This window comes from Arvicola amphibius, chromosome 6 (genome assembly GCF_903992535.2).
Source record: "Arvicola amphibius chromosome 6, mArvAmp1.2, whole genome shotgun sequence".
Taxonomy (NCBI): Eukaryota; Metazoa; Chordata; class Mammalia; order Rodentia; family Cricetidae; genus Arvicola; species Arvicola amphibius.
Window position 1 is genome coordinate 11,261,719 of NC_052052.2, and position 17,889 is coordinate 11,279,607.

At 42.4% G+C, this 17,889-nt stretch overlaps 1 protein-coding gene across 3 annotated transcripts in view; it reads left to right on the forward strand.

Annotated features, from left to right (window-relative positions):
* The window catches only part of Spen (spen family transcriptional repressor), a 75,918-nt gene that overhangs the window by 46,618 nt on the left and 11,411 nt on the right, over positions 1 to 17,889 (forward strand). For all 3 annotated transcript variants that reach the window (XM_038332986.1, XM_038332988.1, XM_038332987.1), the window contains exons 6-10: positions 1,873 to 2,024; positions 5,545 to 5,670; positions 6,053 to 6,166; positions 9,061 to 9,174; positions 11,489 to 11,589. In XM_038332986.1, the coding sequence (XP_038188914.1) occupies positions 1,873 to 2,024; positions 5,545 to 5,670; positions 6,053 to 6,166; positions 9,061 to 9,174; positions 11,489 to 11,589 (607 nt within the window). The remainder of the gene's footprint in view (positions 1 to 1,872; positions 2,025 to 5,544; positions 5,671 to 6,052; positions 6,167 to 9,060; positions 9,175 to 11,488; positions 11,590 to 17,889) is intronic.

The window sequence follows — 17,889 nt, forward strand, 5'->3', positions numbered from 1 at the left end:
GGTTTCATAGAGCTCAGGCTAGCTTTGAACTTGCTATATAGTTAAGGCTAACCTTAGACTCCTATTCCTCTTGCCCACACCTGCTGGGGTTATAGGAATGTGTCTCCTGTGCCGCCTGGCTTCATTTTGTGTGTGTGTTTGTGTGTGTGTGTGTGTGTGTGTGTGTGTGTGTGTGAAAGAGAGAGAGAGAGAGAGAGAGAGAGAGAGAGAGAGAGAGAGAGAGAGAGAGAGAGAGAGAGAGGAGAGAGAGATTGAGCCCAGAGCTTTGTGTGTGCTGCACAGTGCTCTGCTTCTGAGTTATATCCTTATCCTGTCTACTTATCTTTTTGATGGCTTTGTTTTACATTTTTAACAAGTAGAGAACATGTAGTGCTGAGCTATAATTACCATGAAAACCTTGAATGTCTGTGTCTCAGACAGAATTAATGAGTGGAGCTTTAGCAAAGGGCTGTGATTAAATTAGAAGTTAAGCCAAGGCTTTTCATCATGAAAAATAGAAACCTTTTGGATATCATTGGGGACCACATAACACCAAAATAGAGACCTCACAGATGTCACTCTAAACACTTTCCACACAATTATTCTTGTATCTAAAAGTCTTTTTAAAGTAATTATTTTGCTGGGCGGTGGTGACACAAGCCCATAATCCCAGCACCAGGGAGGCAGAGGCAGGCAGATCTCTGAGTTCAAGGTCAACCTGGTCTACAAAGTGAATTCCAAGACAGCCAGGACTATTTCACAGAGAAACCTTCCTTGTCTCAACCCCTACCCCCAAAGTAATTATTATATTTGGTTTGTTGTTATGCCTGCATATGTCTGTGCACTATGTGTGTGCCTAGTATCCATGGAAGCTAGATGCTGTTAGATCCTTTGGAGCTGGATGTTTTGTGAGCTGCTATGGATGCTGGGTATTGAACCTGGGTCCTCTGCAAGAGCAGTCAGTACTTAACTTCAGAGCCATCTCTCCATCCCCTAAAGTCTTGATTTAAACATGTGAATTACTATTATTGTAGTAAAAATTACTGTTAATGCAGTAAACATGAAATGTTGAATATCATTAAGATTTTCAAAGTAAATGAAACTAAACAATGTCCTGGGATTTTTTTCTGTTGAGTTGTAATTTCTTTTAGATTGTAGAGTATATGTGATTTTTGTTTGTTTGAGATAGGGTTGCCCTATGAAGTCCACAGTTGCCTGGAGTTCGTATATGGCACAGGCTGGTCTTGAACTCTCGATTATCCTGTATCTGCTTTCTAAGTGCTAGGACTGCAGAGGTATATCACCATGAATAGCGAGGTTATAATTTCATATTCACTGTTAAGACCAGAGGGTAAAAGGCACTTATATGGTAACCTGAGTTCATCCCTGGGACCCATGTAGAGGTGAGTAGAGAGAACCCACTCACAAAGTTGTCCCCTGATCTCCACACATGCCCACACTCATATGTCATGCACACGTACTAAAATAATAGATGTCTTGGTGGTACATGCCTTTAATCTCAGCACTGAGTACAAATCACAGACATCTGTGAATTGAAGGTCAGCTACGACTGCATGGTGAAAGTCTATCTCAAAAATAAAATAAGATAAAACCCATAAGCAAACAAAAACCTTTCTTGTTAAATTCTCTGAGCAATATCTTCAGTTTTTGCATACTCGCTTGTTTGTCTGAGACAGTATCTACTGTGCTGCAAGGCTGGTCTTGAACTCCCAGTCCTGGCATCACTGTTTCCTGAGTGCTGAGGTTACAGGCCTGTCCGCCAGGCCCAGGATGACACAGTTTGTTATAAGCACATATTTTTCCAGATAAGTAAATTATGTATTAGAGAATGTATTAAAGCACCCTGTTCTACTCTGCCCCATCCTCTCACAGAAACAGAAAGTGAAAATGAATTTCGGCCCTTGGATGAAAGGATAGATGAATTCCATCCCAAAGCAACAAGAACTCTTTTTATTGGCAACCTTGAAAAGACAACTACTTACCACGACCTTCGAAACATCTTCCAGCGCTTTGGAGAGATTGTGGTATGTTTCTTCAGTGATAAAATGCTGTAGGTCTTTGTAGAACATGAGGACAAGAGACTGGATATAGATATGTGATATTTAAGGACAAATGAAATATTTCCCCTTTGCTCTATCGCTCTATCCTTTTTTTCATTTTTAAAGCCTAGTGTCTCATATAGCGCAAGCTTACTTTGAAATGTGAACCACCATTTTCCTGTTAACATTTTTAAAAGACTCTTAGAGAGAGAGAGAGAGAGAGAGAGAGAGAGAATGTGTATACACATTTTGACTACATATATTTCTGTGTACCATGTGTGTACCAGGTACCTTTGGAGGCTACAAGAGGACATTAGAGGGCTGGAGAGATGGCTCAGCGGTTAAGAGCATTGCTTGCTATTCCAAAGGTCCTGAGTTCAATTCCCAGCAACCACATGGTGACTCACAACCATCTGTAATGAGGTCTGGTGCCCTCTTCTGGCTTGCAGGCATATATTGTATACATAATAAATAAATATTTTTTTAAAAAAAAGGACAATAGACTCCCTGGAACTGGAGTTACAGGTGATTGGAGCTGCCATGTGCATATTAGAAGCTGAACTCAATTTTTCTATAAGAGCAGCCAGTGCTCATAAATGAATGCCAAGCCATTAAAAAAAAAAAAAAATCCGAGACAGTGTCTTGCTGTGTAGTGAAGCAGGCAGGTCTCTGAGTTCAAGGGCAATCTCGTCTACATAGTGAGTTACCATGCCAGCTGGGGCTACATAATGTTTGCTTTGTTTTTAATTACCATGTTTAATTGTGTATATGTCAGTGTGTGGATATGTGCATATGGGCATTATCATATTTAATTCTGTATGTGTCTGTGTGTGGATATATGCATATGATCATGTTCAATTGTGTATATGTCTTATGTGTGGATATATGCACATGGGCATTTAATTATCATGTTTAATTGTGTATATGTCTGTATATGAGTATTGATGCCCACTGAGGCCAGAGGTGTCAAGAGTTATGAACTGCCCGAAGTGGATGCTGGGAACCAAACTCATGTCCTCTACAAGAGAAGTGCTTGTTCATAACCACTGAGCTATCTTCCCAGCCAGAGACTCTTGTTTTTAAAACAGAAACAAATACTTTTATAATAATTCCAAGTGGGATTTTGAAATTCCACTTATTTGCTTGGTTTCTTTTCTTTCTCTTTTTTTTTTTTCTTCAGAGAAGTCATGCTGGAGAGATGAGTCAGTGCTTCAGACTGACTCTCTTGCAGAACACCGAGGTTCCATTTCCTGCACCCACCTGGTGGCTCACAACCACCAGTAACTATAGTTTCAGAGGATCCAGGGCCCTCATCCGGCCTTTGCCAGCATTGCACACACGTGGTGCAGACGAACATTGAGGCAAAACACTCATAACACATAAGATAAAAATTAGTAAATTAGAGAGTGAGGTGTGCTTGTAGCCCACTCTGCCATCTAATGTTGTCCGTAGCCAAAGGTGACTTTGAACTTTTGCTAACTCCTGCCGTCCCATAGTACTTGGGAATTCTTAGGCATTAAAGAACAAATCTAGGGCTTCACACCTGCTAGGCACATACTTTCTACCCACTGAGCTGCACTTCTACCTCCCACTTTTGTTGTTTTTTGTTTTTTGATTTTTCTTTTTTGAGACAAAGTTTCTTTATACTAGACTAGTTTTGAACTTACATAGATCCTCCTACCTCTCTTCCAGAGTTCTGCGATAAGCCAGGCATGTTTTAAATGCCTTTTGTTTCTGTATTCTGTAAGACAGAATCTTACTATGTAGCCCTGGCTGGCCCAGAGCTTCATGTGCTGACTGAGTTCACTTTAAATTTGTGAGCTCTCTTCTGCCTTTGTCTTGAGTGCTGGAATCACAGATGTCATACCCAGCTCAAGACTGAACAACAAAGAAGAAGCTGTAAGTTTGGACTTTGAGAAGTAAAGAGTGTATGATAGTAACAGCTGGTGTGTGTGTATGTGTGTGTTCTATGCCTCTTTGTGTTGGCCTGTTTCTTGCTCATATTTTGTACTTGAAGAAAAAGACTTGTTTTTTAAATGATACAGTGTAGTCCTTTCTTTTGAAACAGGGTCTCTGTGTGGCAGGCTAGCCTTGAACTAGAGCACCTTTTCGAATGTGAGGGCTGTAGGCGTGAGCACGCACGCTAATGATCATAGTGATGGATTTAGCACATCTTGAGAACTTGATTTCTTGATTGTTCTTTTCAAGTAGTGGTTTTTTGGTTTTGGAGTTTTTCAAGATGGTTTCTTTGTGTAGTCTTGACTGTCTTGGAACCAGCTCTATAGACCAGGCTGACCTCCAACTCACAGATATCCACCTTCCTCTGCCTCCGAAGTACTGGGATTAATGGCATTTACCCCCACGCCAGGCTCAGGTAGTGTATTAAGGGGTTTGGTTCTACTAAAGATTTTTGACAGTGCCAAAGTATAGTTAGACTTTTTTATTTTTTAATCAGGATTGACAGCTCTTCAATAATGACACAAAGACCTCTTTTTTTTGGGGGGGGGGGTCTTTTGAGGAGCAATTTTTCTGTTTTCCTTTTTTATTATTTTTTTAATTAATTAATTTATTATATATACAATGTTCTGTCTGCATGTATGCCTGCCCGCCAGAAGAGCACACCAGGTCTCATAGATGGTTGTGAGCCACCATGTGGTTGCTGGGAATTGAACGCGGGACCTCTGGAAGAGCAGCCAGTGCTCTTAACCTCTGAGCCATCTCTCCAGCCCCAGAGACTTCTTTTTAATTATGGAAGCTCAGCTGATAGCTTAGGCTTGTTTTTAACTAGCTCTTCAACTTAAATCAACACATTTATATTAATTTACTTTCTGTCTCGTGGCTTTATTACCTCACATAATGCCCATCTTGCTTGCCCTGTTTCTTCTGGCGCCTCCATTTCTTCTTCCCAGTATCCTCCTCTGACCCCAAAGTCCTGCCTAACTATTGGCAGGTCAGCTTTTTATTAAACCAATCCAAGTGACACATCTTCACAGTGTACCAAAAAGATTATGTCACAGTACCAAAGGGAATTACTTGCTGGTATTCCACTAAGTAGGCAACCTCTCCTTTGTTATTAATTTCCCTTTATCATGGATTTAAATTTTTAAGTTGCAGGACAGTTGCTCTTCTGCAGGGACGTCACATGGGATGGCTTTCATGATATGTGATCTTTCTACCATCAGTTTCTACCATGTATGCAGACATGATCCAACTAAAGTTACTGGGAACATGACTTGTAGAAAGAAGGGGATCTATGTGGACTTGGCTTCTTCTGATTTATTTTCTTTCTTTTTTTTTGGGAGGGGTGGTTTTCGAGACAGGGTTTCCCTGTAGTTTCTAGAGCCTGTCCTGAAACTAGCTCTTGTAGACCAGGCTGGCCTCGAACTCAGAGACCCGCCTGCCTCTGCCTTCCGAGTGCTGGGATTAAAGGCATGCGCCACCATCGCCCGGCCTGATTTATTTTCTTATTACCATATTGCTAAGTGATGCTGATTGACTCTTGCAGGACATTGACATTAAGAAAGTGAATGGAGTCCCTCAGTATGCCTTCCTGCAGTACTGTGATATTGCCAGTGTGTGTAAGGCTATCAAGAAGATGGACGGAGAGTACCTTGGAAATAACCGCCTCAAGGTATGTGAAGTGCATAACTTATCCTATTACTGTTTGAATTGCTTTAAGGTTTTGGGGACCTTACCTTGTTATTTTAGGGCTGCAGAAGGACAGTTAGTGCTAAAGGTAGCCTTCTCTGTGTCCTCATCCTGTCTTCGTAGCCTGCCACTCGGGGCCAAGCAGGATTGCCCTGTTGTAAATTTTGATTGTTGTTTATTACTTATGAACTACTTGCACATTGTTTTGAGCTCAGTGGTGGATGTCAACACGTTTTACCATGTAAGCTGCTTGGTTCAGTATGCAGTGCGACAGACACACACAGTTCAGCATTTTTATAGAAGACTAGTTTTCTGAGAATGGTAATTGTGATCTGTGATGATAGAATTTTCTCTTTGAATTTCAGCTGGGTTTCGGAAAGAGCATGCCTACAAATTGTGTGTGGCTAGACGGGCTTTCTTCAAACGTGTCTGATCAGTATTTAACACGGCATTTCTGCCGCTACGGGCCTGTGGTAAAGGTAGGCTCTTGCTCTTTACTTTATTTCTTAGTATTTCTTTGTGTTCTGTCCTTCAGTCTCACTTTCTACTGTTGTCTTTTCCTTTCCTTTAATAATTCACATCCTAAAACACTCTTGGCTAGGTCTGCAGAGATGCACAGTGCTTAAAAACACTTGCTGCTCTCCAGAGGATCCAGGTTCAGTTCCCAGCACCCACACCAGGTAGTTCGACCCTGCTTGGAACTCCAGCTGCAGAGACGCAACACCTTCTGGGCAGTGAAGGCACTTCACATACTGCACGCACGCACACGCACACAGAAATTTTTTTAAAAATTGAATTTAGATTTATGGTCTGTTGGGCCAGGCTCTAAGCTCAGTGCCTAGCGCTGCAGAATAACCAACAGTGAAGCTCTTTCCCACTATACAAGATGCCGGGAAATCTGGAGCTCCTCACATATAAAGTTAAATAAGATAAGATTTTAAAAAATATTTTGCTTACCCATGACATAGACCTTTCCACAGTCTCTGGTAGTGTCATACAGCTTTAAAAAATGAAAGTCTCATATAAAAATTTGTCTTTATACTCGTGAACTTTCTAATAAAATAGCTGGGGCCGGAGAGATGGCTCAGTAGGTAAGAGCACTGGCTGCTCTTCTAGAGGGCTTGGGCTCAGTCCTCAGCACCTACAGGCAGCTCACAGCTGTCTGTAATTCCAGTTTTAGGAGATCCACCAGATACACATGCATACAAAACATCAATGTGCATAAATTAAAAAATAATCAAATTAAATACCAGTCTGTTCTGTTGATTAGTGTATACTGCATAGAAATGCTCACATTCAATACCTACCTATTTAGAAAAGCATTAAGAAAATGGTTTTTGAACAGCTTTTACACCTTAAATTTGATAATTCAAGTTTCATTTATGCTTTTAAAGCTATTCCTTCTGTAGGTATACACGTTTTTATTTTAATTTTGGTTCTTCGAGACAGGGTTTCTCTGTGTAACTCTGACTATCTTGGAACTCGCTCTGTGACCAAACTAGCCTTGAACTCAATGATCCACCTGCCTCTGCCTCTCAAGTACTGGGCTTAAAGGTGTGCACCACTACCATTCAGCTGATATAAAAGTTTTTAAAAATATATTCCAGTTTATGCCAGGCAGTGGTGGCATATGCCTTTAATCCCAGTATTTGGAAGGCAGAGGCAGGTCGATCTTTGTGAGGTCGAGGCCAGCCTGGTATGCAGATCGAGTTCTAGAACAACCAGGGCTACACTGAGAAATCCTATCTTTGCTGTCCCTGTTTTGAAAAACAGAACAAAAATTCCAGTTTAAATTTAAAATGTCCTTAAGCTTCTATTTTCTTTTTCTAAAATAATTTATCTATTTATATTTTATGTGCATTGATGTTTTGCCTGCATGTATGACTGTGTGAGGGTGTCAGATCTTGGAGTTATAGACAGTTGCAAGCTGCCATGTAGGTAGTAGGAATTGAACCCAGGTCCTCTGGAAGAGCAGTCAGTGTGCTCTTAACTGCTGAGCCATCTCTCTAGCTCCAAGCTTCCATTTTCAGATAGCACCGTGATGCCATGACAGCTGTCCCATAGGTGTACTTAGTCAAGATGATTTATACTAGCAAGATGATTTCTTTTTTAGAAACAGTAGCGTAAGTTGCTAAAGGTATTTTATAATTTTCTCTCATGAAAATTAGTTCAGAGCCAGCAAGATAACTCTGCGGGTAAATGGGTTTGCCACACAATCTGGTAACCCGAGTTTGACTCCCAACACCACCTAAAGGTGGAATGAGAGAACCAGCTCCACAAAGATGTCCTCTGATGTCTGCATGTGCTCTCTGGCATTCCTGTCCACACACATACATCATGCGTGCAGACACACACACTGATAGAAGGGGAAATTCATCTAGAGCTGGGGAGGTGGCTAAGAGTATGAGTACCTGAGTTCAAATCCCTAGAGTCCACATCAAAGCCAGATACAGCATGCATGTCTGTAGTCCCAGTACTACAGGGAGATAGGAGGCACAGACAGGAGAATACGAGAAGTTCATAGGGCATGAGCCTGGAGTTTGTGGCAGATCAATGATAGTCCATCTCAAACAAGTTGGAAGGCAAGGAAGGGCTGGCACCTGAATTTGTCCTTTAAACTTGACACACATGCCAGTCGAGTAGGTGGACATGGTGGCTCGTGCCTGTAATCTCAGCATTGGATGGGTTTAGGCAGGAGGGTGACACCGTGAAACTCTGAAATAATAGCATGTGGGGGGAAAAGGAGGGAGAGGAATTTATATTCACACCTAAATGTATTAAGTTTTACTCATTCTTCTGTTTCTGGGGATTAAACATTGGGTCTTGCATGTACTATATAAATTCTCTACTACTGAGTTGTATCCCTAGATCTGATTTATGTTTCAGCAGTAATGAATTTAACATGTTCATGCAGCAGAATTTTTATTTGACCAATAAATAGCACACCCACAGATGCAGGGAAAGGCTTTTGGGCCCGGTTCCATCCTCTTATTATTTTGAGCCTCAGATAGAAGAATGGCCTTAGCAAAATATAGAAAAAGATGATGTAATATATTAAAAGCCTCAGTAGCACGATTCTGTTGTCCTTGGGATATCTGACATGTGTATACTAAGACAATAGCATGATTCCATGATCTCTGCACACCGAATTTAGTGTGTTTGCTAAGACAATACCATGTATGGTTCCGTGGTTTCTGCACACAGAATTTAGTGTTTTTATTAAAACAAGCCTCTTCTGGGAAAGCCAAGTTTTTCTGGAGTAGTCTAATATGGTACTTTTCCTTAGGAACATCCTTGTGATTTAGGGTTTTTGGGGACTGACACTCAACACCAGTAGAAAAAGCTCTTAATTGGTTGTTGTATTTTTTTGCAGGTGGTGTTTGACCGCTTAAAAGGCATGGCTCTGGTTCTCTACAATGAGATTGAGTATGCACAATCAGCTGTCAAGGAGACCAAGGGCAGGAAAATTGGTGGGAATAAAATTAAGGTGTGCACAGTGACTTTAACAAAAGCCAAAGGCTGTGTGTGGCATATACCTTTAATCCCAGACAGGTCCACAGAGGATGATTTGCCTCAAAAACCAAAACCAAAGTCTGTTCAGATTCTACGCAGTCTCAAATGTAGGTTGCCAGTGCAGAGAGTAGTTTACCAAACATGGTTTTATTTGTCTTCAGTTTTTAAGGGAAATAATAGGGTGTTCATGCTTGCTATTTATGGACACAGGTCTTTTATGCCCTTAGCCATAGACCCTTCCCTAAAGTCCTTTTCAACACACTTCCCTGGATGTCTGACTCTCTTACCTGTGTTTTTGGTGCAGGGCCCTCCTTCCCCATTACAGTGAGTGTCTGTGTGCCAGTGGCACAGCCAGTCAGCTTCCAAAAGTAAGCTACCTGTGGCTGTAAGCTGTGTGCGTGTGTGTTTGTGTGTTCATGTTCCTGGTATTGCTTGTTTAAAACCAAAAAAAAAAAAAAAAAAAAAAACAAAAAACTCACTCTTCATAGTTGTTTAGCATAATTATGAACTTAAGGACTAATGGCTAGATTAAAGTAAAATAATAGTATTTTGGCAGTAGAACATGAAGCTAGGCAGTTGGAAAATAGAGCTGTCTTGTCCTCATGTTCTGTTGTACTGGTTATTCTCACAAATATATGTGCACCATAGATTGCCCGACTATAGATTACCAGTTTAATTGACTCAAGCATTTGCCAACTCAGAATTCTGGTAGAAGTTTGTTAGAATTTTATTTTTGATCTTTTTTGTTGTTTGATTGGCAAGGGGAGAAGTTGTGGGTGTGTGAGTATGAGTCTCACTGTGTAGCCCAGACTGGCCCCTGTGACTGTCCTGATTCAACCCCCTCAGTTTGGGAATTGAACCATACCTGGCCGTTTCACTCCTGGATGGGTTTTGGGACTTTTAATTCTATCTGTCAAGATTTATGTAGAATTTGGGAGTTTTTTATTAAAAAAAATATTTCTCTTAAACTTTCTAAAATTGGCCATGTGTTGTGGTGCACACCTTTTATTTTTAAATTATTATTTTATTATTTTACTCTTTTCTCATTAATACATCCTGACCTTAGCTACCACTCCTCCCAGTTACCCCTTCTTCCCCAGACCGATCCCCACTCTTTGTCCTGGTACGTGCACGCCCTCCCCCCCTCCAAGAAAAGAATAAGCTTTCCAGGGACATTAAACAAAAACAGCACAAGATACAATAAGACTAGACACAAACTGTCACATCAAGGCTAGGCAAAGCTACCCAGTAGGAAGAAAAGAGTCCTAAGAGCATACAGAAGAGTCAGAGACACCCCCACTTCTACTGTCATGAGTTTCCCCAAAACACTAAACCAACAACCATAACATATATGCAGAAGATCTCGTGCAGACTCATGCAGTCTCTGAAATTGCCCCCTCAGTCTCTGAGCCCCCATGAGCCCTTATTAGTTGATTCCACAGGCTGAATCTCCCATTGCCCTCCATCCCTCTGGCTCCCACAATTCCTTCTCGCCCCCTTTAGGTGTTCCTCTAGCTTGGGGTGGGGCACCTTATAGAGATCTCCAACCTGAAATCTCTCTCTTTGCCTAATGTTTGGCTGTGGGTCTCTGTGGGTCTCAGCATCCACTCCTGTCAGCTGCCAGAGGCAGCCTCTCTGGTGACAACTGGAACCAGGCACCAGACCATGAGTACAGCAGAGCATTGTTCTGGATAAGTTCATCATTTTTATTTTATTTTTTTCCAGTTGTGCTTCTACCCTAGGTGTCTGTCTGCATTATCCAGCCTCAGTTTCCTTGTTGTTCAGGAAGTGCCGGGCATGAGCTCCCTCTTGTGGCGTGGGCCTCATATTAAACCAGTCACTGGCTGGCCACAAGGCACACATCTTCAGTCTTAATCTCTAAGAGACAGAGAGGCAGGTATAACTTTTGCGTTCATAGCCAGCCTGGTCTACAAAGTGAGTTCCAGTATAGAAAAACCCTCTCAACAAACAAACAAAAAACTTCCCAAAATTGAGATCTGAAACTTCTCTTTCTTTATAAAATCTTTTTTTTGAGGGGGGGGGGGGAGGTTGGTTTTTCGAGACTGGGTTTCTCTGTAGCTTTAGAGCTTGTCCTGGAGCTAGCTAGCTCTTGTAGACCAGGCTGGTCTCGAACTCACAGAGATCCGCCTGCCTCTGCCTCCCGAGTGCTGGGATTAAAGGTGTGCGCCACCACCGCCCGGCTAAAATCTTTTTATATATTGTTTATATTTGTATTAGATATGTGCATCACATAATAATGAGTTTTGTTATGAATTTGTTTTTTAAAGGTGGACTTTGCAAATCGGGAAAGCCAGTTGGCATTTTATCACTGCATGGAGAAGTCTGGTCAAGATATCAGAGACTTCTATGAAATGCTAACAGAGAGAAGGTAGGTTCTTGTTCACTGTTGGGCTAGACCATCAGTTTTGGGAATGATCACCAGGACCATGTACATAGTAGGTCAGCATTTTACTTCTGAAGCACCCCAGGCTGAGGTGTGTCCAGCAGGCCTGCCAGTATAGCTTGATTCTAGTTTTTGTGGGCTGATTTCTTTTTCATTTCTACTCAGTTCTCCCCAAACATATTTTTTAACCTGTCATATAGAAAGCATAGGTTTATTCTGACAAATCTAGTTTTTATGTAGTTGAGGGTAAGGTGGGAACACTGTGTCTCAGGCCTCAATGGGCACTTATATTGGGAAAGAATTGTGAAGTGTTTATTTGTCTCTTTGAAATAAAGTAAGTCAGGCTGGTAGGTGGTGGTGGCGCACACCTTTAATCCCAGCACTCGGGAGGCAGAGCAGGCGGATCTCTGTGAGTTGGAGGCCAGACCTACAGAGTGAGTGGGGAGTGCCAGGAAGGGCTCCAGGCTACACAGAAAAACCCTGTCTCGAAAAGAGAGAGAGAGGGAGGAGGAGAGAGAGGGAGGGAGAGAGAGAGGGAGGGAGGGAGGGAGGGAGGGAGGGAGGGAGAGGAGAGTCAGATCTCATATAAACATACATGGCTTTGGTAGTGCAGAAGATAAGCCATTTTTTTTGGTCCCAGTAATACAGTGTTTGACCTTTTTCTCCTGTTGATTAGATGACCTTTTAAAATGTGCTCACATAATAACCAGGCTCTTCTCATAGCTAATGGTGTTTGAAAGTGGAAACTATTGCCTGTACTAAAGCAAGCCTTTTGCCCGACATCCCTCTGTGGTGGTCACCTGAAGTGTGACCACCTGTTCTACCCCATACATATCCAAAGGCTTTAGACAGCTAAGGTCAGAAAACACCAGAATTTGGGGGGCTGCTGGAGCCCATCAGTGTCTGCTTCACTGCCGCTGGTCCCAGTTTGCTGTGTTTGAGTCACACAGCATCTCTTCGAGACATTTCCTAGCTCGGTATCCTGCTAAGTCACTGACCTCTTGAGCTTTTAAATTAAACTGACCCCACTGTCAAAATCCTAGTAGGTAAGGCTTTTGATAGTTTCTCATGAATAGATCAGAATTCAGATTACAGAACACTGAAAATGTCCAGTTCTTCAGCTAGTGAACCAGTGTGAGGGGTTGTCTGTCACACCCCCACCCCACCAGTCAGAAGAAGAGCACACATGAGATTGTGTGCTTATATATACAAGTATGTCGCTTTGGACAGAATATTCTTAGTCCCAGTTCCTAGAAGTAGCAGTTTGAAGTCATTGGTTGCGGTTTTACTGCTTTTTGGAGGGAGGGACTCATGTAGCCGAGGCTGGCCCCAGGCTTGTTTTATTACAGCTGAGGAAGACCTTGATTGTCTGTCTCAGCCTCCTGAGTGCTGGCTTTACAGGTTTTTGCCACTGTAACTGACTTAGGTGGTGCTGGGCGTCTAATTCGGCCTTACACTTGCCAGGCAAGCACTATGCCAACTGTGCTCCTTCCCAAGGTGGCTGTCAGTACACTGGTGAGGGGAAGGAGTGTATTGGAGGCTTCATTCATTGCACTGAGGCATTAACAGTTGTTAGTCTTCTCTGTGTATATATTAAATGTTTTTTTAAAAAGCAGAGTCTTGTGAGGGTTAGATGAAGTAGTGTATGAGTTGATCTTTGTATATTACTACTTAAGATTCACTAATTTTAGTGATGATCTGTTTCTGGCTTTGTTTTTTAGTTAATTTCCATGATTAATCTCCATCTAATGGCATTTACATCCTCATGCAGGATGCAGAAGGGGGAAAGTCTCAGATATTACTGGGTGTATAATGCATTCTTCAGCATCAAATTCAAGGATGTTTCCTTTGCTTTCAAGTGAGGGGTGGTGTCTGGTGTCTGATGGGAAAGGTGCTTGACTCCAGTGATTGAGTTCAGGATTAGAAACACCTTGATTTCTATAGTACTTGTTCACCTACAAAGCTCTGTGGCATTTGATCTTCAAGCCTCCACTGGTGGCAGATACAGACTCTCCTTTTTCATGACTGAAGGTTGGGCAACTTGTCGTGACTCTTGTTTCCCTGTTGCTGGGCACTGAGCTCAAGATCTTACATTACTAGGCAAGCACACTCCTGCTGAGCTACATTTCCAACCCTTAGTCGGGTAACTTACATTATAGCATTTTTTATGCTAGGGGAAAGCCCAGGGTTTCTACTTGTCAGCACAGGATGAATTTACATGGTCAAATAGGTTTTCCTATCTATGTGTGGTAGTGTGAACAGAATTTTTTCCAAATTTGACTGCTGCCAGTTCTTGTTTGAAATGCAAGGCATTTCCCTCCATTCTATGGACAAGGCAAGCGGCCTTGATTCTTTTGTAAGTGATGCCTCCACTAGGCTGACTGGGTCCCAGTCTTCTGTTGTTCTGGTCCCTGCTAAAATTATTAAGCTTCATGGACTCAGCAAAATAAGTTTTTGACATAGGTGTGTGTGTGTGTGTGTGTGTGTGTGTGTGTGTGTGTGTGTGTTTGTGTGTTTGTGTGTTTGTGTACATGTGCGTGTGTGTATATGTGTGTGCGTGCATATGCCAGAGGTTAATTACAGGTGTCATTTCTTAAGAGCTGTACACCTTGCTTTTTTTTTTTAAACAAGGTCTCACTGTTGTCTGGGGCTCTACACTTGCTTATTCTGTCTTCTTGTCCCAGTGCTGGGATTCCAAGCATGTAGTGTCACCCGCCTTTTAGATGGGTGCTAAGAACTGAATTTAGGCCCTTGGGCTTGCAGGGACTTGGCAAGCACTTTACCACCCGATGTAATTTTAGTTTTCTGTTCTGTTTTGTTAGACTAAGAATCAAACACAGAGCATTGTGCAAACCTTGGACATTTCAGTGCTGCGCTCTACCCTAGCTCCAGCATGCTTAATACATGTCTTGATACTGTGGAGTTTTTGTTGTTTTGTTTGTGATAGTTTTGTTGGGGGGGGGGTTGAAGCCCTGTCTTGCCATGTAGGCTGGCTTAGTGACTTATACTTGTAATCCTAGTACTGAGGAGCCTGAACCTAGAGGATCCTGTATTCAAAACTACAGAGTAGCTAGGCCCTGTCTCAAGAACAAACACACAAAGCATGGCATGCGACTCAGCAGTAGAATGCATTCTTTTTGTTTGCTTGTTTGACTGTGTTTTGAGACAGGTTTCTCCTGTCTGTGTTCCGGGCTGTCCTGGAATTCACTCTGTAGACCAAGCTGACCTCAAACTGTCAGAGATCCATCTGCCTCTGCCACCCACATTCTAGGATTAAAGATGTGCGTCACTACTGCTCAGCAGGATGCACTTGTAACGTGCGAGACCGAGGTTCCGTCTAGAGCTGTGAGAACCAAAGATGTGGCTCTTTCTGTTACTTCAGCGAAGCAGTGAGCTCTAAGCAGGGGTCCTGCTTTGTTTATTTTGGGCAGAGTGTAATGTGTGCATCTTCACAGAGAGAAGCACTTCCTTGCCTTGTGTGTTAAAGTTACTCTAGTCCTGTGCCTAGTGACTAGGGGTTTTGTATTTTTTTTTCTTTTTTTCAATGTTTTACTTTGTAGTCCTCACTAGTCTGGAACTTCCTGTGTAGACAAGGCTGGCTTCAGATTCAGGAACCCTGCCTTCCTCTGCCTCTTGAGTGCAGGGATCAAAGGCATGCATTGCCACATCCGACCAACTGTTACTGTGTTGTAGTGAGCCAAAAAGTGAGGTGAGAGCTGCAGAAACTGGGGCTCGGAACCAAGCCTGTGCAGCTGGTGATAATATTTGCTAGAATGAACACACCTCACTCGCCCAAGACAGCATGGCCTTCCAAGACTGGCTTTTTATCTAGAGCACGAGTGAGTGGTTATTGGTTGGATGTAGGTAGTATTTAGGATTGAAGCTTGTGGTAGACAGTGTCTGCCCCTGAGGTGCATCTCCAGCTGTATTTGTGAGAGCGGTCTCACTGAGTTCCCCAAGGAGCTGGAATTACAGGCCTGTGTCATCACACGCACCAGGACTGCTATTTTTAACACATGTGATTTGAGTTCTAGTGGAAGATGGGCAGCCATTTATTTTTGACTTCAATCATCACCACATGCTCATATACCATAGGCTGACCTATAGCTGATAAAATTGGCCTTGAACTTGTGATCTTCCTGCCTCCACCTCCCGAGGTTACCACCATGCTTTGCTTTATCTGCCCTTGAGAAATTCGGCAGTTAGACATTTGTCACTGAAAATTTCTAGGAGGGTCAGTGGGATGGCGCAGCAGGGCGACACTTGCCATTGAAGCCTGAATTGCGTTAGAGCTCTGCAGCTCAGGTGAAGAGAGAGCCAAGGCTGCAGAGTTGTCCTCGGAACACTCGCGTGTGCTTTGATGTGTGCACATCCACATACACATTATACACACAGCACATAAGGGTTTTGGGAATTGAGTATAAAGGAGCCAACTTCCTTCTGATAGCAGTGTGCTCAGTTGTACTCTTCTGGACAAGCTGACTCTTGTTTTGAGTGCACTGGATGGGCAGCTGGAGGGAACATTTTATAGTGCTTAAAGCCAGATTTGATTTGTTAGCTAGCAGTTCGAAGAAAAGAAAAAAAAAGTTTTTAAGTAAATGAAATGTTGAAAGTTGGAGTTAATTTTATTTTTAATTCTTTTGGGAAAGGTGGGGAAGCATTTCGAGAAACAAAATATACAATACTTAAACTTTTTTGGGTTTTTAGGGTTTTTTGTGAGTTGTTTTTGTTTTTCTCTTCAAGACAGGGTTTCTCTGTGTAGCCCTGGCCATCCTGGAACTTACTCTGTAGACCAGGCTGACCTTGAACTCAAAAGATCTGCCTGCTGCCTTCCCAGTTCTGGGAACTAAAGGTATGCCTGGCGATAAATTTTTTTTTTTTTTTTTTTTGTTTTGTTTTGAGGCAGGATCTCACTATAACCTCAGCTGACCTGTATCTTGCTTTGTAGATAAGGCTAGCCTTCAATATCTGGAGACCTGCCTACCTCTGCCTCCCAAGGACTGGGATTACCACCATGCCCAGATACAACATTTTTTAAAGTATTTGCTTATTTTTATTTATGCGTGAGTGTTTTGCCTGCATATATGTTTGAGCTCTAAGTGTGTCTGATGCCCAAGGAGGTCAGAAGAGGGCATCTCTTCCCTTAGAACTAGAGTTACGGAAGGCTGTGAACCAGTGTGTGGATTTTGGGAACTAAACATGGGTCCTTTACAAGAATAATAAGTAAGGTTAACTTTTAAGCCATCTCTCCAGCCCTGAGATTTAAACATTTGAAAAATTCTTTTTAAAAAATTGATAAAATTACATAAGTTTAGTGGTACTGTGTGATATAACCTAATACATGTATATGGTACAGTAAGTGGAATTGGGGTAAAGAGCAGTGGGTGTTGGCAGAGGTTTCTGTCCCACCTGGTCCCGCAGCCATTCCATTCCAAAGAAACACACAGAGGTCTACATTAGTCATAAACTGGTTGACCTATTAGCTCAGGCTTCTTATTAACTCTTATATCCTACATTAACCCATAATTCTTGTCTGTGTTAGCCACATGGCTTGGTACCTTTTATCAGCAAGGCAGTCTCATCTTGCTTCCTCTGTGTCTGGGTTATGACTGCAGACTCAGCCTTTTCTCTTCCCAGAGCTCTCCTCTTCTGGTTACCTCGCCTATACTTCCTGCCTGGCTGCTGGCCAATCAGCATTTTATTAAGCAAGTACAAGAGACAGATCCTTACAGGGTACAAGACCATTGTCCCACAGCAAGTGGGTTTGAGATTATTGAGTTTCTTTTATAACAAGTGCTGGTCATGATGGTTGTAAACGCCTTTAATCCCAGCACTCCAGAGGCAGAAGCAGGAGATCTCTGTGAGTTGGAAGCTAGCCTGGTCTACATAGAGAGTTCCTGGCCAGGGCTCCCAGTAAAAACCTAGCATTTTACATTGGAATTTTATTTAGGCTGTCAGCTTTTTTTTTATTATTATTATTATGTATATAATATCTGTGTATATGCCTGCAGGCCAGAAGAGGGCACCAGACCTCATTACAGATGGTTGTGAGCCACCATGTGGTTGCCGGGAATTGAACTCAGGACCTTTGGAAGAGCAGGCAGTGCTCTTAACCACTGAGCCATCTCTCCAGCCCCTAGGCTGTCAGCTTTTAATCCTTAGCTTAGGCGTTGCTGCTAAACATCTGTAGTTGAACAAGGGAAAAGTCATGCTAAATGATTCCAGAGATCTTGAGTAAGGTAGTTTCGCTGTGCACCCCAGAGAGGTCCATGAGCTGTCCTCCTG